At 38.7% G+C, this 27755-nt stretch overlaps 2 protein-coding genes across 2 annotated transcripts; both read left to right on the top strand.

The window, feature by feature from the left end:
- The first annotated feature begins 5874 nt into the window (after positions 1-5874).
- LOC108934789 (serine/threonine-protein kinase pim-2-like) lies at positions 5875-8115 on the top strand. The gene is made up of 7 exons (XM_018752881.2): positions 5875-5950; positions 6201-6301; positions 6424-6474; positions 6898-7118; positions 7263-7432; positions 7606-7782; positions 7982-8115. Exons 1-7 carry the CDS (start codon positions 5887-5889, stop codon positions 8113-8115), a joined length of 918 nt encoding a protein of 305 aa, XP_018608397.1. The 5' UTR covers positions 5875-5886.
- Positions 8116-15532: 7417 nt separating this feature from the next.
- On the top strand, positions 15533-26460 carry slc35a2 (solute carrier family 35 member 2). Its single transcript, XM_018753021.2, has 5 exons — positions 15533-15885; positions 17460-17642; positions 17878-18029; positions 18385-19109; positions 26182-26460. The coding sequence occupies exons 1-5, from the start codon at positions 15816-15818 to the stop codon at positions 26207-26209; spliced, it is 1158 nt and encodes a 385-aa protein (XP_018608537.1). The 5' UTR covers positions 15533-15815; the 3' UTR covers positions 26210-26460.
- The last annotated feature ends 1295 nt before the right edge of the window (positions 26461-27755 follow it).

Raw genomic sequence — 27755 nt, 5'->3', positions numbered from 1 at the left:
TCTACTTTCATAAACATGGTTGCTCTTCTTATTTCTTGAGCTGCAAGCCTCATTGGTAAAGAGTAAGGATAATTTCCAGTGATGATGTACATCTCAATATGTTATAAGGTCTAAGTCCCCCATGTCTCCACTTAAAAAAGCTGGCTGATGCTGGTGAAGTAGATGGTCTGCTAATGCCCAAATGTAATGCCTCTGTGACGTATTACTCCATGACCACCCGTTCAAGAAGACAAAGTGGAAAAACTTTCTACTTTAGTCCCTAGACCCAGGCAGAAGGACAACAGTACAATGCCAAGGTTGAAGAGCGCAAAGAGCTGAGGCTGTGGAATAACTGGACACATATTTTAAATCCTGATATTGTGCAGATATTCACAGGAAACAGGTGTTAAACCTTTCTGTGTAGATGACATGGCTGAGTGAGGTAAGACATGCCTGACAACACTGACCTCCTCAGAAGAGCAATTCCAATTTGCAGTGAAAATGGTGTAGATCTTTAAATGCAAATGAATCATCAGGCACACAAGCGAATAAGGACACGAAATCATGATCACGACAAGCAAAACACTCCAGGACTTCTACACCGTAGAGGTTTGAGAGATACACAGTAAAAATCAAACACAGTGAAGATTTTTCAAGACAGTCAGTACAAGCTTCTTTTTATAGACAGCTTTGATAAGATGATGTGGGTCAGATGCACCGGAAAGCTACAGGAATTTTGGAGAGGGAGACATCTGGTGTTCTTCTTAGATATTGTCACCAGAGCTCATGACACTCAGTTTACAGCCATATTGATGCAGGGTTACAAGAGGCATGAGAAGAGACAGCATATCCCCAACAATGTTCAAAGGAGCTACAGCATGTATGGTCATGGAGGCACAGTGTGGAGAATGGAAGTGGGACAAGTGGCACACACCTGCACATGATGTGCCCATGCCTTTTTAAGCCCTCCCAAACAGCAGGAACATTTCAACCCAACAGAGAGCGACACGAAAGATCATTTTCATTAGTATCATGGCTGGTGATAATGAATTGCAACCTAAATGTTGTGCGTTCAAATCCCTCTCCTACTACTGGAAGAAGTTCTTGGAATAACATTTACATTTGCATTTATTCATTTAGCTGACGCTTTTCTCCAAAGCAACTTACAGCGTTAAGGTATTTAAAATTATACACCTGTTTACCCAGATGGGTCATGTTACTGGGGCATTGTGGTTGGAGTGGCTGCCTTTGGCTCTGAGGGTTTCTGGTTCAATCCCCACCTCTGGCTGTAGTGCCCTTGAGCAAAGTGCTTTCCCTGCAATTGCTCCAGTACCTTCACCCGGATGTGTGCCTGGGTAACTAATTGTGGCCTTGCGATGGACTGGCATTCCATCCACGGTGTGTCTCCCCTTCAGCCTTGCGCTCAATGTCTCCGGTTTTGGCTCCGGCTTGCTGCGACCCCGCTCGGGACAAGTGGTTACTGAAATTGGTTGGTTAGTTGTTTGGTGATGTTACTGGAGCAATTTTACTATAACTTCATCTAGAATGCTAAACCTGGCACAAGTTACTTTAAACTTAAAAACTTAGGTGCTAATGGTTGAGGGTACATTAAATATTTCAATGAATTTTAGATAATAATCTAATACAATAATAAAAGTAATTAGACCTGTTGTGTTCACTAAGGAGAGGGGCGCGGTGGCGCAGTGGGTTGGACCGCAGTCCTGCTCTCCGGTGGGTCTGGGGTTCAAGTCCCGCTTGGGGTGTCTTGCGACGGACTGGCGTCCCGTCCTGGGTGTGTTCCCTCCCTCTCTCCAGCCTTACGCCCTGTGTTGCCGGGTAGGCTCCGGTTTCCCGTGACCCCGTATGGGACAAGCGGTTCTGAAAATGTGTGTGTGTGTGTTCACTAAGGTTCAATACAATTTTTTTCTAAGTGGTGACCAGATTGAAGGCTCCTTCCTCACATAACATTACTTAAATTTTTATGAGAAGAGAGCCATTTTATTACACTTGGCTAGACCCCGAGGGCTTCCCTACTTAACACGTCCACCCCTAGTTTGAATAACTATCCTGTTTTCCCTAGTGGCTATTTCATTAGTGACTATTCCCTGGTGAGCAAGCCTCAGGACTCTGTTACAGCATGTCATCCAAGATGAGAGTTTTATCCTGTGTACGCTTTCCTATTGACTTGAATCTCATCAGCTACATCAGAAGTTTTGTGTTGCACAGTGGTATGCAAGGGACCAAAGTCTAATGGGCTGTCACCAGCTTGAAACCATCTAGTTCGTGGAGATATTCTTTAAACTTCTCACAGGACCACATACTTGCTACACACTTTTTCAAGTTTGAGTATACTACGCTTCTCCTTGTGTAGTACCACACATCTAGTCCTGTAGCTGCTGCTATCTGCTGAAGTTGCTGTGGCTCAGTTGTTTTGCCTGAAGACAAATGCTGGCAGTGTCTTCGATGGAGCAGGACTAGAACAATGTAGGGACATAAGGGATATACTTCACCACGTAACTGTTCATACCCACAATTCTTGGAAATCTTGCTGTTCAAATAGCTGTTTGATTGCGTCTAACTTTTCTGGATGTGATGTAAGACCTGACTGGTCAGTCATGAGACCAAGGAAACACTGGTGTTTCTGTCTGAGCATATATACTTTTGATGATTTAACTTCAATCCTGTTCCCTCAATCTTCTACAGGACACATTCAAGACATGTGATTAAGTTTCCTCTGAAAATTTTCAGATGCACGCACACACACACACACACGCGCACACACACACACACACGCGCACACACACACACACACACACACACACACACACACACACACACACACACACACACACACACACACACATACATTTTCAGAACCGCTTGTCCCATATGGGGTCACGGGGAACCGGAGCCTACCTGGTAACACAAGGCGTAAGGCCGGAGGGGGAGGGGACACACCCAGGACAGGACGCCAGTCCGTCACAAGGCACCCCAAGCGGGACTCGAACCCCAGACCCACTGGAAAGCAGGACTGTGGTCCAACCCACTGCACCACCGCACCCCCACATTTTCAGATACAGTCCAACACAAATTCACACTTTGTATTTGGGATAGGAACCATGGCTGTGCCATGTTTTATTGGCCATGTCACTCTATGACGCTGCTGTCCAACATCCTGTGCAGGTTTTTCTTTACTTTCTGCATAAAGGGAAAGACAATGCTGTTAGCAACTGTAAATCATATGGCTGTGAAACCTCTTTCAAGTAGGCTCTTGCTGGTTCTATTCTAAGAGTCTAGTGTTCTGTAAGGCACTTGCTTCTTCCACACTAAAAAAAACAGCTCAACAAGCATTATTTGTAGAAATCAATAACTTGTACTGAGAAAGTTAAGTTTTTTGGTTTTACTCAATATTGCAGCACACAGTGCTCTAGGTACAAGCAGCATCCATAATGAACATTTTATTATAACACCAACATACAGAAAAAAAACACACTATTGGTCAGAAGACCCTAGTTCCTCAATGAACCGCATCTTAAACAAGTCTTTCCTGACAACTTAGCAAACACAGCCACCCTATTATATTCCCTGGAATTCCCCCCAGTGGTTGAACACTTTATTTAAAATTTACCCAGAATCCAACTATTTACAAAAGACCCCTTTCCCGCTCAAGCTCTTGGTAATGCGAGTTGTTACAATATGTAATAGTGTACACACACACACACACACACACACACTTTCAGAACCGCTTGTCCCATACAGGGTCACGGGGAACCGGAGCCTACCCGGTAACACAGGGCATAAGGCCAGAGGGAGAGGGAACACACCCAGGACGGGACGCCAGTCCATTGTAAGGCACCCCAAGCGGTACTTGAACCGCAGACCCACAGAAGAGCAGGACCCGGTCCAACCCACTGCGCCACCGCGCCTCCCCTGTAATAGTGTATACAACACAAAATATTAACTATGTGCTGAACTTGAAGGCATGCATAAAATTAAAGAATGGTTGTGAGAAATGACAACTTTCAGTTGCTTTAGAGTATACTTAACATTGTATTTTTGCAGTGCATGGTAAACCATGTGCTATGGAGTGTACCTATGGAAATAGTTGAAGTCAAGTAGAGTTGTCTCTGGTGACCTGACTTTAATGCACATAACTACTGCTAAGGACAGAGCTACTTCAAACATCATTAAGGCAAGCTAAGGCTTTCTAAGACTTTCAAAGGCAAGCTATCCTTAAATGAAACAAAAACTCAGTCTAATTCAGTATCTACTGTCTATCTCGGTCAGTAAGTGTAACCATGTACAACAAATGTGTAACACTGCAGTTTGCCTTCCTAGCACCACTTCTAAGCCAGCTATCCAGCTGAAACTACATACAATATTTAGGTAACAATTAAGTGTGAGCTCTGAGAAAGGTTTCTTTTTTCTTAAACTGAGTATTTTACACATTTTCATTTCATCAACCTGAAAATCCATTTTTTGAGAGTGTTTATGGATTTAAGCATGGAAGTTCTCTGAATTTTCTCACTAATATGGTGCCCTGTGCCCTTCAGCAACACTCAGGACTCTCTCCTTTTCCCACTCCTAAGGACAGAGCTGGATATGGGGTCACTCACACACAGGCATGCATGCATGCATGCATGCATGCATGCACACACACACACACACACACACACACACACACACACACACACATTAGCTGAAGCCGCTTGTGGCGAGCTGGAGCCTAGTCCGACAGCACAGGGCTAGAGGGGGAGGGGACACACCCAGGATAGAATGCCAGTCTGTCACAGGGCACCCCAAGCAGGACTTGAACCCCAGACCCACCAGAGAGGAGGACCTGGCCAAACCCTCTGTGCCACCGCACCCCCGATGGGGTCACTCCTTGGACTGTTTTGGGGACTGGGCCACACTGACATTTTCTTTCCAGAGAGCAATGTAGTTTCCATGCTACTCAGTACCCCTCTAGGGGCAAGAATGATGTACTACACCACAAATAGTTGTAATTTGCATATGGAATGTTGGGTAAAGTATAAAGCAGTTCAACCGTGGGTGGAACTCAGTGTGTCTTTACTGGGATAGGGTTTCTTATATCTCTAGCTTAAATTTACGTTTTTTTTCTTTTTATTTTTCTTCGAAGAAGGTAGTAACGTTTGTTTGATTTATTCAAGGACTATATTGAAAGTGTACAGCATTTGCTTCTTCACTCTGTATGTGCATCACATTTTCTCAGGTCGTTTACTCTTACCCGAGATCGTAACAACTAATTAATACGGATGGTGATTTCTTTATCCGACAAATAATTAAGTGTAACGTCGTCAGTAAACCTGAAATTGACGAAAGCTTTACGAAGAAAGTTGTGCCCCGCTTACATTTCCGCTCATTTGGCAGTCAGCTGTGTAATGGTTAGGAATTAGTCCGTGATTTAAAGTTTATATCGATCTCTTTGCATTACATAAATGTATGTATTAGTAATGTGGTGAAATTTTACTTTTACTTTTAACGATTAACATCATTCCTTTTCTACTCCGACGGTTCTTCGGCGTAACTCTAAAAATCAAAGAAACCTTTCCTCCCAGCTGACGAAATTTTTGTAGAACGTTTAACCCAATTAAATGTTTTAAGTTACTCTGATGCTCATTGGATAATTTTCAAAACAGTTTGAGGACGGCTGTAGCGATTGGCTACGCACGTAAAGTGGGCGTGTTTACAAATGCAAACATAACAACGGTAACAAACTCCCAGTCGCTCAGTTGTTAACGTTTTTCCCCCCACCACAGTTTGGTTTTTGTACTGCAACTGTACTATAAGTCAATAATGTATTAATTGTTAAGGACTTAAATTACAGTGTTCAAGTTCTATATTGCAAGGCTTTTGTGTCTTTTAAGAATTATGAAGTCTGAAACAATGTTGGACATTCCTGTGGAAGAATTGTATTTGGATTCCATTAAAGATGCTCATGACAAAAGTGGTAAGTATCCATGGTTTTTCATCACTTTGTCTTAAATAGCATTTCTTTGCTTTCTTCCATCCCGTTACATTGTTTTCCTAAAAATTAAGTGTAGATTTCAGTCCTTCGGCTTCGCTCACAGAGCAGGGAGTCCAATTCCCTGTAGGGTTTATTATGAGTGTTTATCATATGTGTGTCCTACTGACTGACTGACGTGTAAAGTGCACATGGTGCGGTACTTACTGGATGGTTGTGTTGTGTTACCCATCAGAGAAAGAGCCCTTTGAAAAGCAGTACCAGATGGGCACACTCCTGGGAAGTGGGGGCTTTGGTTCTGTGTTCGCAGGGCAGCGCATCTCTGACGGTCTGCAGGTAAAACACACCACCAGTACTGGAAAAAACACAACACATCCACAAAGGTGGAATCTTGAACACTCAGTGCTGCTTTAATATCCACACTAACATGGTTTCTGCTAACTTTTTCTTTCTTACAGGTGGCCGTTAAACAAGTGTCCATCGACAAGGTTCTGCAGTGGGTAAAACTGGTGTGTTCCACTATGTTGCAGTGTTGTGTTGTATGTCTCCAACTAGACATGTGATGTTCACCTTTTCTGTGTGATCTTCTGTATGGAAATAAATGAGCAGGAAATTCATCTTCCCTCATGTATCACACAGTTCCTCTCCTAGTACTGCTGGACACATGTGCTGTAGTATATTTGTACAGTAGTCACGTTAGGGTTTAGTGAACAATTCTGAAGTTAAATGACTTTGAAAAACTGATTCTGTGAGACATACACTAACACCTGTATATGTATCAATACTAACATGCATACATAAGAATATTTACATTTTTTGTGGTTTTCCTACTTTTTAAAAATTGCAAATGTGAAAATATTACTAACCCAAACAATGTTTTAAAATGAGACTGCATGCCATCACAACTGACCATGTTGTCATTGTCCACGCAGCCCAATGAGCCCAGACTGGTTCCCATGGAGATTGCTCTACTCCTGCGGTTGGGGGATGACAAGACAACGGGCCCCCTGCACCGTGGAGTGATCCACATGTTGGACTGGTTCGAGATGCCGGGGCAGTGCTTCCTGATCGTGTTTGAGAGGCCGCAGCCGTGCCAGGACCTGTTTGACTTTATTACGGAGCGTGGGGCCCTGGAGGAGCCCCTTGCACAAAGGTATGACTTGTGCGCCTTTCCTTCCACAACCCAGCGGTAAATGTAGTGTAATGTGCAGTGGCTGGGAAAGAACTGGTGGTATTGTACAGTCTGTGTTTTGCAGAAAGCGGCGAAGGGTCCTGATGATGGGTGTTGCTATTTCAGGTTCATGAGGCAGATAGTGGAAGCCCTGCAGTTCTGTCAGGCGAGGGGTATCGTGCATCGGGACGTGAAGGACGAGAATGTGCTGGTGGACACCCGCACGGGAGACATCAAAATCATTGACTTTGGCTCTGGTGCTATACTCACGGATGCGGTCTACACAGACTTTGAAGGTGGGTGAAATTTTTACATGTATCAAAAATATCTGAAATCAGTTATATGGATCAGATTTATGACTTTAATATTAAACTTAGTCTTTTAAAAAGTCTGGGAAATGTATATAGTTCATAGTAAGACTTGTGTGAGGGAGAAATTAAGTGCAATTGAAAATTGTGTTTTCCCACAGGCACTCGAGTGTACAGCCCGCCAGAGTGGATACTGCATCATCGCTACCATGCTCAGCCACTGACCGTCTGGTCCCTGGGGGTGCTCCTTTTTGACATGGTGTGTGGAGATATTCCCTTCGATCATGACCATGAAATCGTGCAGGCAAAACCAAGCTTCACTAAGCGCATCTCCCCAAGTAAGTCACCTGATATTTTTTTTTTTTTTTTTTTCCCCCTTCCCCCCTCTCCTTCTAAATCTCTTGCCATAGAGGCAGAACAAGTATTTCCTTAATTATATATCATGGAAACCTTAAATACTAAACATTTATCTCTAATTTCAGTCAACATTTTGATGTGTTCAGTTAATTAAACTCTCAATTTGTTCTCCCAAAACAGAATGTAAATCTCTGATTCGTTGGTGTCTACAGTACAGACCAGAGGATCGGCCAACCTTAGAGCAAATATTGTTGCATCCTTGGATGGAGGTTTCAAATGCATGTGGTGACTTGATGTTTCATACATCAGTGTAAATGCAGATGAACACAGTCTCAGTTTCAAATCAAATATTCAAGACACTACTAACTAAGCTTCATAAAAAGGTTGGGGGGGAAAAAAATGAATGTGTTTTGTGGATAGTGCTGAATATTTATGTTCAAAGGTGCATTATTTACTGTGGTTGAACAAATTAAAAGGCATGTTAAAATTTCTGAAATCTTAAAGGCATCAAATAAGTTAAACACTAATATTAGCAAAAACTTGCATAAAATGAGACATAGTTATTTGAAGCAGTGGAATTTCATAACTGCATTACAGAGGGAACAGTGTTTTGATCATATTTCAATAGGTCCCTGCAAGGAGAAGGAAGCTTATAAGATGGTAAACAAGCAGTTTGCTCCATCCACTCTTATGCAACTGGATAATTTGGTTGTAGATGGTGTTTGAATGGTAAACTTGGACCAGATTTAATCATGCAGTTCACTGCATCTTGTTTTAGTTATGGATGTCTTACAGAGCTTCGGACAAAACTCCGGTTATGAAATTTAATTTTTTTTTTTTTTTTGGTAGTTTTACGGCTCCTTTATCAGTTGCCTGCAGCCTAAAGACCAAGGAAGTTTTTTTTTTTTTTTTTTTTTTTTTTTTTTTTGGAAATTCTGCCTGAAGATCCAGGTCTATAATGTCACCAGGAGAAATGTCTGCATGTGACTTTGATATATTGTAAAATAAGTCTGGAATGTGTGATTTTTTTTTTTTTTTTTTCCCCCCTCCCCCTGGAATTTGTGCAACATTTTAGAGTCACATTAAGGAAGGTATTTCTCAGGTGAATTGTTTACGCCTCACTAGGGTAAATAGTTTTGTACTAAACCACAATACCTAATTTAATTGTGATATAATGTAAGCTGGATCTTCTAGGGAATAAGTTTTTTTTTTTTTTTTTTAAATCTATTAATCCTTCCCTACATTTTCCTGAGTGTTTCCATTTGTTGAATATTGTATTACTATGGTGTCATAAGCTGTATGTGTAGTTGTGGTACTTCAATTTTTTTTTTAAAAAGCATTTCAGGATATGTAACACAGGCATTATAAACAGGTGTCTTCAGACAGCTTTAACACTCTTTAAGTTGCTTTTTTTATTTTGCTATAATGTAATACTTCAGAACTGTTTAAAATGTATCTGCAATATTGTAAATATTAGTACTGGTTTTAATGTATTTTTAAGGACTTAATTTCTACATTTTGTGAAAACCAAACTGTTGAAATAAGGTGAAAATGACATCACCATTAGAAAAATTGTAGCATTTCATTTAATAGGATTGGTGCAGCTGTATGCAGTCAAATTTTTTGTAGGTGAAAGTCGTGTTACATGCTATTTAAAGGTGTATTTGTATTTATCACTTATTTCACTGACCAGAACAAACCCTGAACAAAAGTTAAGTGAACAGACTCAGTGTATCAGCAGAAGGTATTTGGAGTCTTTCCCTTCCTTCTATTTTGAATGCACTGTAGGAAAGATCTCGTTCCACTGATTTGCATTACAGCATAATTCTTGTCATAGGTTGGAATGCAAATGTTCAAAATGCTTCACACTTCCACTTTTCTCTTTAGTGCATAAAATACCATTGTCTATATAATGTTATAAACAACATTATATGAACATTAGAATTTAAATAAGCTGTTGGGTTCCTGGAGTCTGTTTACTGAAATTTAGAAGTAGGGTTGTATTTATTTTTTCAGTTTTCAATGTTGAAATATACTTTAATTTATTTTTGCTGCCTTTTCCTGACAGTATAATTTATGCTTTATTTTAACAATATTTTTCTGTATAAATGACACATACTGAGGCTTTGAGAAGAGATCTGAGTAGTCACATGTTTGGACAAAAATCAGTGTCATGTTTGGTGTATTCTTTATTGGGGGCTTGTGCAATTTTATTACCCTATTAACTGTTTTTAGGTTTTTATGAGCTTTAAGTGCACAAAACATTACAGGAGAAATTTGAAGGGTCACCTTTTTAGTTCAGTTAAAGATTATCATTCTGTCTGTACCAAATGTGATATGTTAGGAAAATGTAACCGGGCAAAGATCGACAGCGGTATGCTTTCACCTGCTGGTCTTTACTCATGTTCCACAGAAGTGTTGTATTGCACATTGTGTTGGGTTTAGGCTTCAAGGGGATTCAATGACTTTTTTCCACGCCATACTAACGACAAGTTGGCATAATTACTATTTGTCCAAATGTTGTTGTTGTTGTTTTTTTTTTTTAAACAGGAAAACAGTATTTGAATTAAATCTTTATTGTATTGTTTTCTTAATAAACCAGTTATCAATTGCTCTTAACTTCTTTCTTAAATGGCTCACTGGCTCACGCTATACGCCAACCTTTTTATTGTTTTGCAAAGATAGCAAAATTTTGTATATCTAAAAGCATTAGTGTGAGAATAAGTTTATACTGGAAAGCAAGAAACTTACTACAGTATTTTCAGGTAGGGCTTAATTGGGCCACATTAGTTGACTTGCACTTAACCAGCTTTCACCCATGTGAAAAGTTACAAATATGAAAATTACTTTAAACATCTAAAATGTATTACAACCAAGAGCTACACGATCAGTCAATTGCATCATAGTACGAATCATTAGTGTTTTTTTTTTTTTTTTAAAACTTTTCTCAAAGGATTCTGTAGGGAAATTTTTGTTTATCCCCAGATCGTTTCCATGTGAACTTAAATGTTCCTAACGCGTGATTAATTTACATATTCCGTTTCCCGTCAGACTTCGCCCAAACCAGCATAGCCAAAGTATTAAAATGTGTCTTCTACTGACTTTTTGGTTATATTTATGAAATCCAAACAGAGGTGAAAATATTTTTTTTCCAGCCGCGACAGAAATCACAGTTCTGCACACCAATTCAGTCCTTTATGAAAGATATTTATTATACGTGCTAACTGATGTAAAGAATCCGTAAACACTTGGCTAGTACTGTAGGATTCAGTAATTTAAATAAATAAATTTAGTTAAGGTTCGTGAATAGATTTTATCTATGCGCCAGCGACACGTGACGTACGGAGCTCACAGTCGAACAGAGTTGCTCGGCATGTGCTAGTGCTCAGCGGTCGCTATCGCAAGAAATATGTACTTGCAAGTCCTCCCTTTCCTGGAAAAAAAAGTGGGGTGGTCTCTTGGTAAACATCACAGCTGTATAATTAAATAATTCGCTGTTAAGTATTAAACGTTTTATGTGCTATAACTGGCACGGGCGCGTGCGTGAACAGTGCTACATGCAGTAATGGCTGTTTCGAAAAGGCGGGAGTTTCGCGGGTAAAACGGCGAATGGATTAATTTAATTAATTTAATGATATTATTCATTGATGAATTTTCGGTTTCAAATTCAGTTTTAAAATTCATTTTTTGTCAAATATATATATATATATATATATGTTTAAAAGTACACACAAACAGAAAAGTGCATTTTTTGCCGAAAGGAATCAATCCGAATTGATTTGTTCAAACCGAACCGGCGAATTCGTTCGAATCGCGAATCCTGCATCACTAATATTGACGAGTTTCAGTTATGCGAGATCAAACGGTCAGTATGTATGTTCCAAAATGGTGTCAATGCTATGAACTGGAATAACCATGGTTCTGGAACACCTTCTTCTGTTGATGTAATGCACTTATTGTACAGTATTTTTCTGTGAGATGTACGCCGCTTTAGAGAAAAGCATCTGCTAAATGATTAAATGTTAATGTAAATACGCACAACCGTCTTTTGAAATTTTTCAATATGGCGGCTGCTAGGTAACGTTTCCATAGCTTAGCTGGCAGAAAAGTTGGAATCTGACTAAATCACCTTTTCATTTTGCTTCCGCTCAGTTTACAGTTGTTGCTTGTAATCTTAGTATCCAGAACAAGCCCAACACTAAAAAACCCAAAGACAACCACAACTGCTAGAGAAACTCACACTTATGTGCTCCTTGCTAAATCTGCATCACATAACAGATGAACAAGTTTTTTTTTTTTTTCTCTTCATAGCATTCCACTGTCTGATAGACCATCAAAGCCTTATGCAAGTGAAAAGAGTCACCCTTTTATCCAGGCGCAACAATATCAACGATTACACCCTTGATGAGCGAACATTCAGATGCCTTGGAAAAAAGGTGAATGCTAATACCATATCATGTGTACTGAGGGTCTTAAGAAAACCATAGACTGTACCTGTACTTTACCTTAAAGAAACCAAGAAAACAGTAGAACAACATCTCAAGGCTACAAGCAGCAGAACGTTGAACAGACCATTAGGAAGCTCACATCTCTGATCTGGAAAGGTAGTTCAGGTGTGGAACCTTCAGCTCCTGGGACTGCTGGAGAAAGGAAACATCAAGGCTGTGGTTTTCCAGGTATGTGAGGGTACATATCCTTAGGGGAATGACAAATTCCCCTTTGAGATAGACCATGTACACTGGCTTGCACAGAAATTCAAGCACCATAGCAAGGTCTCCAACAAGTCTTGCTTAAGTGATGTTATATCGTCTACCTACTGTATTGTATGAGATGCAGTATGGAAAGCTGCAATATTCTCATCATTCCTGGCAGAGAATGGCTTGTGTTTTGCAGAAGACCTCTCCACAGATGATTGGGAAAGGCAGGGGAAGCTGTGGCCCAAGGTGGAGGAGGCTTGTGCAGTGGGAAAGTCTGCTTACTACACTGGTGCTTGTGCTTATGTTCATGGATCTGAGATCTGCTACACACAATACCCATGGAGCACCCTATTACCACTGCACCAAAAGATTCAGCAACAATGGACATGTCACCTTATGTGTTGAGCCTGCCTTGGATTATTCTTTGGAAATTGTGTTGAGTTTGGGTTCCTGTGAAAACAGCTGACTTTTGTAGAAGCAAACTTATCGGTTAAACATCTTTGTAACTGCTCATTTGGGCACTGGTTCTGCCAGGGAGTGGGACATAAAGCTCTGTTTAAAAACAAATTTGCATGAGATGTTTTGCATTATTACAGTGACCATAATGGCAATTTTAGCAGTGTACTTTTTCATGTTTATGGGTATAACACTTTACGATTGATACATTTGACACTGCAAACTGCCTATAGTTCACAGACCATGTCCACGTCCTGTCCTGTGTATTTATTTGCCGTCTCGTACTCCTGTTTGTTGCACTATGGTCTCCGGAGAAACGACATTTCGTTCCACTGTATACAAGCTATATAGAGGAATGACAATAAAAACAACTTGAAATATCAAGATACTACATTGCTTTTTGGAAGGGACTTTAATATAGCTCCAAATAATGGACCTGATACAACCAAAAAGATTCCCATTTATGGATTCGAAGTTTAGGAAGTTTAAGTTTGTCATTGTTGATATCTGTAGACAAAAATTTCTTAAAGACAGAAGTTACACTTTGAATAACAGTTTTTTCCGGACAAGCAAGAATGGACTTTTGTATCCAAAAACATTGATATAGATCTCACACACACATCTACAACCGCCTGTCCCGAGCGGGGTTGCGGCAAACCGGAGCCTTACCCGGCAACACAGGGTGCAAGGCTGGAGGGGGAAGGGACACACCCCGGACGGCACGCCAGTCCGCCGCAAGGCACCCCAAGCAGGACTTGAACCCCAGACCCGCCACAAAGCGGGCTCCATACAGATCACATTTCTCTTAATATTCTTCCTACTCCTCTGACTGCAAGGCAATTTATATTATTAGAAAATTTTATAACTATAGGGGTGTTTCTAGACCTTCTGAATGGTAGTTCAATGGGAAATATTTATATTTGAAGCATCTAAATACCTAAAGCACCCAGAAACATGAAAAAGACAGAATTATAGCTGATATTATCTGTATCAGAAAAACAAAGATGAATACGCAGAGAAGGATGATATAGGCTTCTTTGATTTTCACAATACACTAGATGGCATTTACAAGAAAGAGGCAGAAGGAGCCTTCATTAGATCTAGCAAAATATATGGCTACTTTTTTAGATTAGAAAAGACCCAAGACAGATTGAACACCAATCCCCAATCAAACATTCATGGTATCCTTGCACTAACCTAAAAGACATTTTGAAATACTGCTCATCATTTTGATAATTTTCATAATATATTCACATCACAAAACAGGGGAATGCTGCTGACTTATTAGCTGAAACCAAATAGCTTGACCAACATATGACCTATATATCAATTGAGCACCTAAAGAAAAATAAATCCCAAGGGAAGGATGTCTTAACAGCCAATTTTGTAAGCCTTTTTTTGCCAGCAGATGGTACCTTTTTATTATTAGGTTGTTTTGAGAGTAGTGTACCTCCTATCTTCCTCCTTCCATGGTTTTATTACTGTAATTCCTAAACACCAAAAATGAGCTTTTTCCATCCAATATGTCTTTTGAACAACGATTATAATATATTTTTGACAATATTTTCCAAAAATATTATAGGTGCTTTGGATTCTATTACTGATCAAATCCAGTACTGTTTTGTTTTTTTTGGAAATAGGCACATCTCATACAATATAAGACTGGTTCTGGCTATTCTTGATTACTCTGATCACAGGAAATAGATTCTTTTTGTTTTTAGATTTTCATAATTTCTAATGTCACTGAACATGAATATACTTTCTCTGGAAAAAATGGCTTTGGGTGTTTCGTTTAAGGCAATTAAAACCTTACACAGTGCAGATAACTGAATTAAAATTTTTAAAATGAAGAACTAGAAAAAGAACATTTACAAAGAAGCAGGAGTCATATTAAGTTATCAATACTAAATTTTTAACATGTTATATCAAATTAGAAGAAAAAAAGGTTGAAAACACAGCAGTAATTCGTCACATTTTGCAAATGATGATCTGCAGTCTATTCAAAAATAAAATGAAAAAAAAGTGTGACTGTTTTGCACTTAATTAATAATAAAGTTTATTAACTAAAATGACACAAAATTCACTAGTAAGAACGCTGACTTGTGATATCCTGAAAGAAATCAAGCAGAACATAAATTATGATTATATTCATCCAAGGCGCCGTTAACAAAAAAACGATTAAAATCGTTACACTTTAACCCTCAATATTATTTTCAATTTGTAATCTGTACTGCATCCTTTGTTTTTTTGTAATCGGATGGTGCTCACCCGAGTCGAGACTCAGGTGTACCGACCCAGATCGAACCACTACCTACTGCCTTATGTAATCAATCATTGTGGGTCCCCGGTGAAACATGGTGTTGGAAAACACGCAAAAGATGTGTTCTTTTGCTGTATTTTGGGAAACTGTAGATCCCACAATTCAGCCATCGCACATACCGCCTCTTACATTCCACCTCAATCCCACAATGCATCGCTCCGGCAGCGTCTGTGTCCGCGCTCCGCCTCGATCCCACAATGCATCGCTCCTGCAACGTCAGAGTCCGCGCTCCGCCTCAATCCCACAATGCAGCGCTCATGGGTGGCACACTGGTGTAGGTGTTCGTGAACTTCACTGGTATGGCTGTGCTGGACCCGGAAGCGACCCGTTTGGAGGAGCGCTAAGATGCACACAGCTGCGCATTGTTATGTACGGACTGAAATGGCATAGGGGAGGAGTTAAAAACACGAAAAACAGGACTGTAAATAAATGGTCCTGGGGGGACGGCTCTCTTCGTGCAGGAAGAATCGAGTGTGGAAGAAGTCGACTGGTCTGGAAGCTGGTTGGAGGAGGTTAGCTACACGGGAGAGTTAATGCCAACATGGCAGGAGACGGCAAAGGCCCAGGAACAGGTGGCGAATTCAAGAGAGAAGCGCAGAGACAGAGTGAAGGTAATGGGGAGACGGGGTATTAACACTGAGCAGTCAGTGAAGATGGGGAGGGAAGGGGTCTAGCACTGAGGCAGTGAGTGTGAGGTAAATCGGGGAGACAGGGTATTAACACTGAGGTAGTGTGAATGGGGGGGGGGGGGGACAGGGTATTAACACTGAGGTAGTGTGAAGATAATTGGTGGGGGATTGAGTATAACAGACTGAAGGGAATGGGGGGAACAGGGTATTACTGAAACAGTGAAGATATTGGTATTAAGTGAGATGGTGAAGATAATGGGGGGTGAGTATTAACACAGACAGTGAAGGTAAGATATCTAGACAGGATATTATTAACACTGAGTCAGAGTAACTGGAATGATATCAAAAGTAATTAACAGTAGCTGGGAACTTTTGACTCGGGTCCTTCTCTCTATTTTGATGGATTTTGGACGGCCGAAACGCTTGTATTTTTCTTTTTTTTACATGACTAAAACAAGATGGTTTTAAGATGCTCGGGAAGTGATGCAGATTATGCTTTACGGTAAATGAGCACTTTGAATCATTTTTCTTTTAATTTAGAGTTCAACGGTGGTCCAGTGAGCAACAATTGTGTTTCGCAGCACCTGGGTTGTGCATGTGGATGCTGGTGGAGATCTGGTGCCGCCTGTATGGCGTTTGCATGTTTTTTTTTTTTTTTTTTTTTTTTTTTTTTTCTTCCCCCCATGTTTTCAGGGTTTTCTTCTGTGAAAAGATGTTACAGTTGATTGGTGGCTCTGAATTGCACTTTGTGTCTGTGTGTTCAGTTGCTTTGCTATGTAAATGGGTGAATGAATGTAGAAAGCTGAGTGTGTTCAGCACGGTAATTCACCTTGGAGAAAGACGTCAGCTAAGCAGTAATTAATAGTCATATTGCGCCACTTTGGAGGAAATGTACACGAGAGCTCCTGGAAAGATCACAGTACCTGGGTTAGGCTTGGTGCCACGTCCACGGTGTTGAACTTGGGTGGATTTCTTATGACTGAGCTTCACGTTATGCACCTGTTCATCAAGTGCTACTTTATACAGGATGTGTCCCATTTACTAATTTCAGGGATTAGCAAATTTGTTTGACAACGATGATTTATTTAGGTTTACTTAAGTCAAAGTTGTCAAAGAGTACAGCTGTGGATTGATGGTTAATTGAGTTACTGATGAAGTATTACGAGGGCACTGTAGGTGGAAGGCGATTTCACAAAAGTCTTTTTTGTATTTTAAATTTCTATTTTTACTGGAGCAAACTTGTGAAAATTCTTAGCCAGGGGTCCTGAAGTAATGGGAGTAGTATGTAAATTTTAAAATCTTAAGTCTGAATCCCTAACCATTACCTGTCAGAACTGTGAAACATGAGTAACATTAGAAGACGGCTTCAATTTGGTATGAAGTCTGTTAAAAAAGTTTACTAGTTCATTTTGTTTTAGCTTTTACAGGTCTGTTCAGTATGAATCCCATGCAGAACTGGTGGTGTGATTTCAGTATTTAGTTATACTGTTTTATTTGGTAACAAAGTGAGAAATGGGTTAGGCAGCTGGCTGACTGTTTTGGCTCTTTGATTACAGTAAACAAGAAGCTAAAGTACTTCAGCTTGGCCATCCTGGTGGTCCAGAATGCATCTCTCATCCTCAGCATCCGCTATGTGCGCACGTTGCCTGGGGATCGCTTCTTCGCCACCTCAGCCGTAGTCATGGCAGAAGTGTTGAAGGTCCTCACCTGCCTAGTCATCATTCTGTTCCAGAAAAGAGGTGAAATTGGATTGGACTGCCTTATGTAATCAGTCGTCATGGATTCTCATGTAGTTATTTTTTGGAAAATGAATGAGTGGTGAATGAGTTTGCTTTAATTGTAAAAAGCATGCGTACTAGTAGTACTGCATACTCTGTTAACTAAAGTTGAACTTTCATATGTACAATTGCAAAATCTTAAATCTTTTTCTTGATGTAAAATTTTTTTACTCTTTCTGTGCCTGTGTGATTTTAGGGAATGTGAGGGATTTCATAATACTTCTTTATGACTCCATCGTCATTCAGTATTTGGATACGCTAAAACTGGCAGTGCCGTCCCTCATTTACACTCTGCAGAACAACCTTCAGTATGTTGCCATCTCCAACCTGCCCGCAGCCACCTTCCAGGTAAGGTTTACATGTGTACCTCCCTTAGAACTTTGTTCTGAATTTTACTGAAGACTGACTTCACTTCAAATGTTGAAAATTGTCTAACATGTTACAGATAACATTTGAATATTGATTTAGCTTAGCCATTTTTGTACACATTGATATTGAGTATCTGAAAATCAAATTTCCTCTCTTTCCTGATTCAAAAAGTCTAAAGGATAATCCTGACACGCATCGTGATAAACTCCGTTTTATTATGTACAAAGTTATTTAAAATGTTTGGGCATGAATTAAGCTGTTGTTTTTCAATGGCTGCACAAGGGCTGTCATTACATTTTTAAAATGATTCTTTTTAATTGGTTTCTTTTTCCAGGTGACATATCAGCTGAAAATCCTGACCACAGCCCTTTTCTCAGTCCTGATGTTGCGGAAGAGCCTCTCTCGAGTGCAGTGGGTCTCCCTGGTTCTGCTGTTTGCTGGTGTTGCCATTGTGCAGGTGGAGCAAGAAGGGAAACAGAAGGAGACATCTGTTGCAAGCACAAGTCAGAACTATGCCAAAGGCCTTGTGGCCGTGGTCGTGTCATGCCTGTCCTCAGGGTTTGCTGGGGTGTACTTTGAGAAGATATTGAAGGGCAGCTCGGCCTCTGTCTGGATGAGGAATGTGCAACTGGGAATCTTTGGCACAGCCTTGGGCTTGTTGGGTTTGTGGTGGAACGATGGTGCTGCCGTTACCGAGAAGGGCTTCCTGTTCGGTTTCACACCCATGGTGTGGGGTGTGATCTTCAATCAGGCCTTTGGGGGCCTGCTGGTGGCTGTGGTGGTGAAGTACGCAGATAACATCCTGAAGGGTTTCGCAACGTCCTTCTCCATCATCGTTTCAACTGTCACCTCTGTCTACCTCTTCGGGTTCCACGTGGACCTCCTCTTCACGCTGGGTGCTGGTCTGGTCATAGGAGCAGTCTACATGTACAGCCTGCCCAAAGCGGTTGTGCACTCCTCCTCCTCCTCCTCCGCTTCCACTGTCTCTGCTTCTGCCCACAACAGGAGCCATTTGTCCAACGGTGACGGAGATTCGGAAAGAGACGATTTCCTCCCAAAGTCAGTCCTGGTGAAATGAACGAACTGCTCTCCTCTGTCTCTTCTCCCTTGATCTCAAAACTTTCTGTATTTAACTTTTAACTTTTCCTCCTTTCTTCTGCCTGTATTGACTTTATATTTTTTTATTTAACCCCTGAACTGTTTTTCCCTCCAACAAAGGGAACTGAATTATCAAGGGTATGGCATCTCTGTCCTTAATTGTGTAGAACTTTTGAGAGGTCAGAGCCCCCTATCTGCTAAATTAAGAATCTATCCACATTTAAGAAGTAAATTGAAGTATCAGAGAAATTATTTAATGAAGGAACACTATAAATTTTCAGTACATTACACCACATCCAGTGTGATTTTGTGTATGTGTTTGACTTAAATCAATTGAAAGCCTCAACGGAAGCTGGAGATTATCTGCAGGAACCATTCATAATCTGCAGGCTAGTGTTTATTAATCGAGCCATCTGTTTGGCTTCATTAGCCTAGACTCTTAAAGGTTCACCCAGTTGCTGTGTTACATGTAGCAGTTATGCATAACTTCCTTTGCCTTACTCACAGAACTACATGTAATTTTATGTTTTTCACCCGTCATCATACATTATTATAAAAATCTTAATTTTAACTGTTCTGCACATTAATTTTTAGAATTTTTTTGCAGCCTTTTAGCAATCGGTGTAATTTATGCAAGTTTCTGAAGTTACATAAAACACTAACTGAATTATGATGCTGTAAAAATCTTATTTTTTTTCTAAGATTGAAAATGATAAAATGAAATGTTAAGGCAATGAGCGAGTTGAAATGTGCTTTTATGACATCATAAGCAACTGATACTCGACGGTACTTTCTTTGAAAGTATATTCTGAATGAAATCTAGACCTTAACTACATTTAAAGAAACTTTACCATCCAGGTTTAATCACACTAGTTGCTGTGAGAATGGGATTTCTGTACACTTGGATGTAATACACTGCTTTGCTTATTTAAACTTCTACTGTAATCTGGCTAGTAAGCGTAATTTAAATTTGTTGGTTGTGTGTTTATATGTTGCGTTTGAGTTGGCATATGCATTAAGGTTTTTGCAGTAAACTTTTCTATTTTTCAGTTGGCCTCTGATAGTGTAGTTTGCACCAAATTACCAAACCTACAACCTAGAGAGGAATATATTTGTTTCATTACCAGAAACCCAGACAAGATCAAGGATATTATACTTTCAAAAGCTAAAGTTTATAGTTACTTGGTACATGTAATTGTTAGTCACTGGCAAAAATGCTCAAGTAAATGAATTTGACAGTAGTTGTCTGCAGCAGGGGGCCTGAACTGCAGGTGCCAACTAAGTGCCATGGTTCTAGTTAAAAGCAGTGTTCCTCTCCAGCACTAGCTTGTGCCACAGTTGCACTGTTTGCAGATTATTAAATTATGCATTTTTTTTTTTTTTTAAGTCTGGAATTGTGTTCTGGGTTCTCTAACATGCGATCACATCCATAATTTCCATTTAGATTTTGCTCTATTCCATATAGACCTTCTGGGTTATTTTTCACAGTATGTCCATGTCTTGTTGGGAAAAATTATAGCAGAATGCATCCTGTCCTTTAACAACAAATAACTTTTCAATATTTTGATTCATACAGTGATGTATGTAAAAACATCACATTTAATTTCTATCACAAAATTCTTCAAAGTTACTGAAATGGCTGTTACAGTTGGGGTGTGGCTTGCCTTAAACTTGTACAGATACCTTAAAGGAAATTTTAGTCCATAATTACTTGCATTTTCCCTCTTTTTTTTTTTTTTTACATTAAAGGACTGTTTCTTTACTGTAGTACTTAAATTCATTATGTAATAGACTTAACATCTTTTGCTTCTTATACTACCCAGAGAATTCACTTCACACAACTGTGCCACAGCCATAAAGCTGCAGAGAGTAGCCATCTGCATAGCTACTTAGGGGGTGGCTGAGTGAAGGTACGTTGTCTTCTGTGGTCACTCACGTATTCTCCATGTTTCCATATCTCTAGCCAGCTTATAAAGTACCATAATGGGACCTAGTGGGGCTATTTTAAGACAACTGTCAGAAGTCCTAAGCTAACACATGGTCACGCATGTCTTATCTGTTTTTTCTGTACCGTGAAGAAAGTTCTAAGGTTATATGATTATATAAAATGTTGGCAAAAATTTGGTTTAAAGATCATCACAGGTTTGTGTACAATTACCCATGTGACACATACATGTAATTCAGTCCCCCCCAGTTGGCCTTATAAATGCCAAAAATTAAGGGCAGATGGGAACAAAAAAATACTATGAACAGGATCAATACGATTAGCGGAATATTTTTAGTAACAATATCTGTGTCGTTTCTCTCCCATTCAGCAATCACTTATAGGGGAAAAAAATGCCTGAATTGCTTAAGCGGTTCACGCAAAGTATGTTCCGTTATGAACTGGGTGAAATTCTGCTTTCTTCACGAGCAACAAATGCTGCTCAGAATGTGATGCTGATATGATTATTGCATGAGGTTAGGTTACATGTAAAGTCAATGCTCTTTAATTTTCAACTAGCAGAGCCTATTTTTCTGTAATTCTATAAACTAGCTGAAGTAGAGCCTATATTAAGTTGCACTGACTATTGATGTCCGTTGGCAGCTAAACATATTTCAGTGCAAAACTGAAATGTAGGAACTTTTTGATGATTGTTTTGCATTTATAGGAAATATTACACACAATTAACAGACAGTTGTAGTGCTGCTATTACACAGTTTATTGTACACAGAACTGTGTTGGACTTTAGCAGCATCTTAAATCTCTGCTTATGTTCAGTCTTCTGTGTTTATGAAGAACAAAAGTCTGATGGCACTTTTGCAACAAATGCTTTGTTAATTTAGGTTTATATTGATTTTTAGAGATAAATGTAATGTAGTCACCACTTAAATGCCAAAGCTGTGTACCAGGAGCTGGTCACTGGGACATTTCAAGTTCACTGTACGGTAAGGGGGCATCTCTTAGAAATGAATGAAGCTGAATCTCTTGCAGACTGGCTGTGTTCTGTTACTGAGATTAACCATAAACGCAGGTTAGTTTCACAGGCATCAGACTTTATTTGGTGTGCTTAGAAATACTTTTTGAACTGAAGTTGCTGAACATGCTTTTAAAAAAAAAAAAAAAAAAAAAAAGCATAAGAATTATCCTCAGTCTCAGGATACTGAATGTTCTCTGCACTTAACATTATGTAGCTGTTGAGGTTCTCAGACCAAGCACAGTTCCTTAGGTTCTACATCTCTTAAGCTTTGGTCAACCATGTTTCAGTGGTTCCCCCACTAAAATTTGTATGATAAATGTTTCCTCACTTGCTGTTTATTCAAAATATCTAAGTGTGAAAATGGCCTGCTTAACAGTGTCATAATTTTTAGGATATTGAGGGATTACATTGGTTGCAATTTATTTATTCATCTTTCTTTTAGTTTTATATTTACATTGTGCTAAAAGCCATATAACAAAGGAGTTACCTCTGGTTGCATTCCAGTTGGTTTTTGGTGGAAGATTTACTGTTTACTTTTTTTATGCAGTGGGATTTTTCAGGTTGAGGGGTTAGTTGTTTTGTTACTGGTGTAATGTGAACTTGCTTTGTAAAAAATGTTTGGTTTTTTTTTAATCCCCCCCGAGTAAAATTTGGCAGTGAAGCCTCTAACTTCCAATGAGATCTTGAGTTCATATTTTGTTTCCCTTAATTCCAAACAGTATCCATCACTTAATGCATGCATCTTTTTTTCTTGAATTTCTGAAATAATTTAATTTAGTAAGAATTTAACCCTCTAAATATGGAAAGAATATAGTAATTATCTTTTTAAAATTAAAAAAAAAAAAATCTTTTTCCATGCAATCCATAAGCCAAAAGTGCCCTTCTGTGTTTTTGAGATGTGGCCATACAACTCATGTTTCCTACACAACTCTATCATTTACTAGTCTTGGGGCAGAGATGGTGTCGTTGTTAGAACTGCTGCCTTTGGATTTAAGTTCAGATTCCTATCTCCTGCAGTAGTATCCCTGGGAAAGGTACTTACCCTAAATTGTTACAGTAAAAATTATCCAGCTGTGTAAATGAATCAGTAAATCACATTAGTGATGAAGCACTGGCTAAATCAATAAAATGTGTTCCACAATTTGATTCCCTGATGAATATTTTGTCAGTGTTCTGTAAGTGGGACTTTTTAAATATATGAACCTGGTGGTCCTCCAGGTAACAGATCATACCTGTGCTTTTGTATAAGATTATAATTGCTTGTCTATCTGTATATCATTGTAAAAATGTTAAATTATTTTGTAAAACAAATAGACGTTATATGAAGTAAAATGGAATAAAGAATTGAAAATCAATCATTTGTCAAATCTGTTTGAAAATTTTTGAAATAGGTATAACTTTTTATGTACCAATAGCTTTGGACCAGATGGCGTGAGGATCTGAATGTGAATTCTAGCTCAAAATGTGAGCACTTACAGGTCTAGTTTGGAACCAGTTTGTCTGCTGAATGTTTTTGGAGTTATTTTATTGGTACCTCCTCGGGAATTCTTCACGTACATTTTCACGTTGCCTATCCCACCTTCTTGCTCCATTTCTAATGGAGACAGTCATGGTACAACCATCTTTGTTCTTGATAATTGTGAATTGTGTGGGGGAGGGTTTAAACTGTAGAGCAGAAATGGATGTTCTCAGGTTGATAGCTGCAGGGAGAGACTGTACTAAATTGCTCTGAAAAGAGCAGCACCTGTAATCCACTGTAGGGAATAATTTGCTTATTTTATAAATTTCAATTGATGTTGGCTGGCCTTTTATCAATCTTTAACTATCTAACATTTCACTGAATATCTTTTGCTTTTTATACTTGCTTCAGTGTTTTTATAGATTGCTTTGACACATATTAGAGCGTGACTTTTCCATTCCTGCCACCTGTCTGGTTTTGGTCACAAGAGTAGACTTTGAATCACTCGCCTACCTGGAGCAAAAATGTCCTGGAGTCTGTTCTCCAGAACCATAAGATAAATAGTCCTGTTGCTGAGTGTTCAGACATCCAGCAATTAAATGATACTGATGCAGCTGTAGAAAAACACTTTTGACATTCATTAAATATGTTTCAGATGCAAGGATTTAGGTTTCCTGGTAACAAAACAAGTTATGAATACAGCTTTGGGAATGGATGTCAACAGGCCTAAATGTAGGCTGACTGTACAAGTAGATGAAGGTTTATCCTTTCTTTGAGCACTGAGCAGTAAGTCACTGGTTGAATTGCCTGCTTTGAGCTTAAAACGCAAAGATATTTGAACCATTTTTGCAGTAAGCATGTGGGAATGTGAAATTTGTAACAATACATTTTGACATTAAATTTATTTCCTAGCGTTCTGCAGTAAAACTGGTTACGTGTTTTTGTAGGCATTTTTACTTTACCTCTAAAGACAATTAGAGGAGACATGATAGTGCTGATAGATCTTTGGCATAACTTATGGTACTAATGTGTGTAAATGCCAGTTGTCAAATTCAGAGACAATGTGAAAAGATGACAAATTTAACCACTATGACAAAATACTGAATCATGATTTACCCCAACTTTAAAAACAAAAGCAATGTATTCTTGGCCTGTTATGTATACATTTAAAAATGTCGGTAGAATCTTATTTTGCGATCACATGGATGAGGATACATCCTGGATAATATAAAGAATTTTCTTTCCAGTGTACACGATGCCTAATGGATTCCCATTTGCTACCTAGAGGTCTTGAATGATTAATGATAAAATCCTGAAGAATTTCTTCATTTGTGCCACTATGGATTTTAGTTATTAGGATTAAGTCTCCCCTTATACTTTGGAAGATTTAGTTGTGCTAACATGTCCTTGGACCTTACAGAAATGCTCAAAGACCATAAATGATCTATGTCGCTATCTAGATGAGACCTACTAATATTCTGACTTACTGAACCAGATCGATCCTAGAAATAAATCCTGTTAAGTAACACATGAAATTGCGCTCTCAGCTTGTAGTTCTGCATTAAACTAGTCTTTGTGCCACAGCACCACATCCAGCCACCGAGATTTGGAGCTGAGGGGGTGAACAGTGCACCTGTCATTGCTGGTTACCAGCTCATCCACAGGTGGCACATGAGCAGCTCTTTGCTGACATTTATGCCATAATTCAGGTTTGGTGGCCTGATGTGTTCCAGGAAACTACTGTTGGCTCTGTGCTCCTTACTCTACAGTATTACTTTCGTCTAGTCTGAGCAGTGTGGCTAATCGCCACGCGTATGAAAATAGTACGTCTAATGTTTAATGTTGCATTACTATTAAAATTTGGACACCAATTAATGACCTCTATTTCTTTTTAACTTCATTAAAGTGTGTTTTTTGATCGCCAGATTTTAAACGGAGTCATTTTAGTATCGCCGCAAAAGATTATGCGTGATCTAGACAAATATGTGAAATTATAACAATTGTTTTAAACTGACACTCGAAGACATTAAGATTTAGGTCAGCACTCGTTTTTTTTTTCCTTTTCTTAACTAACCAGTTTTTTCAGATTTCATATCCAGATGTCGCCGTGTCTGCAGTGTGTTCCTCTGTATGAGAAACGGTTACAAATACAGTATACTCTAGATCATGGCTGCGGTACCCGTTCATAAACTCTCTCAACATACCTCAGAAATCTAATTTTTAAATGAAATGTAAGTCCAAAGCTATTAAGTACTTCACTTGCAGCACCACAGAAAACAGATTCCATTATATTCCAGTGGCACAGAGAACTATTTTAGTTTGTCTTCATAATAATCCGAGACCAATGAAAAGCAAATTTATTGATAATGTTGAGAAAAGGTTGATGTTTATGCAGAATTTAACAGAAATTGGGGGGGGGGGGAAAGTACTGGAAGGCTTGTTGAAAAAGTATCAATTTAAACCTCTGCTTTTTTTTATATTTTATTTATTAAATGCTTTTCTTTAAAATATTCCTTACAAGAATGATTGTGTTGGAAAATTTCCACTCATGCAAAAGTAAAAATTATATTGGAACTGCATTCTGAACTATATTGTCACTTTGTTTTATTCCTAGGTTCCCAGAAAAAGAAAAGGGAAACTAGGAATTTTCTAGACACATGATGGAAAGCTCGGAATTTCAAGAGAAGACTTCACTCAACACTCCAAGGCCACACCAAAGAATTCCAAGAACGAGTGTTCATTTGTATGTGCCTTCAACTGTTTGTCAATATACAGTGTTTCTATGCAGCAATTTTCGATGACTGTTTTGCAGATAACATTCTAACTACCTTTCATATCAGATGCATGCAGTGTGTACGGTTTTATGAAATGCTGGAACACTAAGGATCTACCAAGCAACAATACAATTTTTTTTTTTTTTTAAAAAAAAAAAAAAAAAAAAACCCAACTAACAAGTTTAAGCAAATGTTTACTTTGCTGTATTTTTGTCTTACTGTGTTACTTTTGAATATGGACTCAATACAGTGTGACAGCTTTTGTCTTCAATGAAAGACAAAAATGAATGATGAAAAAGTTAATCTGATTTTATATTTCACTTACATCAAAGACTGAATCTTAATACAGTCTGGCAAAACCGGCTAACCTGTTGAGCTGCCTTACTATTTAACTCATTATATGCCTCTAAATGTTTTATAGAAGATTTTTTTTTTTCCCCAGTTTTTATGAACATTAACTCTGCTTGTTGTCTCTAAAGGAGCTGCTTTAAACCGAAGCTGTTTGTTCAAACTAACATGTACTTCATGTTAATATTTTATATTTAATTACTACTTCACTAGTATTCCCATGTTTCCCTATTCCCTAGACTTGAGTATTTCAAATGAAACTCCTTTGCGGTGAAAATGCATGTTCAGTATATGTTTTCAGTGTAGTTTTTATTTTTTAATAAGTTATGATTTATGATGGCTTATTAGATCATTACCATTTTACTGTTCCATTCTTTAGATAAATTCATCCTTTTGGTGGACTTCTGAGTGTTTTCTCAGAATAATGAAAGACGATTTTTATATTTTTATTCGTCCGTCTATTCGTTTTCCTTATGTGAATATTATAAACACATTAATTTTAAATCTACATGCTCTACTTAATGTTCAAAGTACATGTTCTTTGACATACAATGTGATGTAAACATGGGTGAATGAACATCCACATTAATTTAATTCTTTGAGCCATCTAAGGATGGCATAAAGCCTTCTCGAAAACATATGGTGAAATGAATGATTCCGGTACATTTTACACCATTTTTGACTGTGCTTGATTGTTTACGAGAAGGATCGACTGAAGAACTGTTCAAAAATGCTAAATCAAAGCATTAATGGCACAGTGCTTTTCTGTTTGTATTGGAAATAAGTGTTTGTGCCAGACCAGTAGCAATGTAATTAGCAACAACATAATGGTTGCATAAGAGTAGCTTTCTTAGTACTGTATCTACATTTATTTTACATCATATAACTTATTTTTACTTGTATTAACTTGAATTTAGGAACTTGTACTTTCTAATATATATTTAGCATTTTCATAATTTGACTTGTGCTTTTATGACAAGAAATGTTTACATACACCAAGGGATTTTTAATTGTGAACTATCTGAAGTAATAATAGTGTGTGATAAATATCATGTAGCATGTTTAT

Source organism: Scleropages formosus, chromosome 1 (genome assembly GCF_900964775.1).
Source record: "Scleropages formosus chromosome 1, fSclFor1.1, whole genome shotgun sequence".
Lineage (NCBI taxonomy): Eukaryota > Metazoa > Chordata > Actinopteri > Osteoglossiformes > Osteoglossidae > Scleropages > Scleropages formosus.
This window is presented reverse-complemented; position numbering and strand designations above follow the sequence as displayed.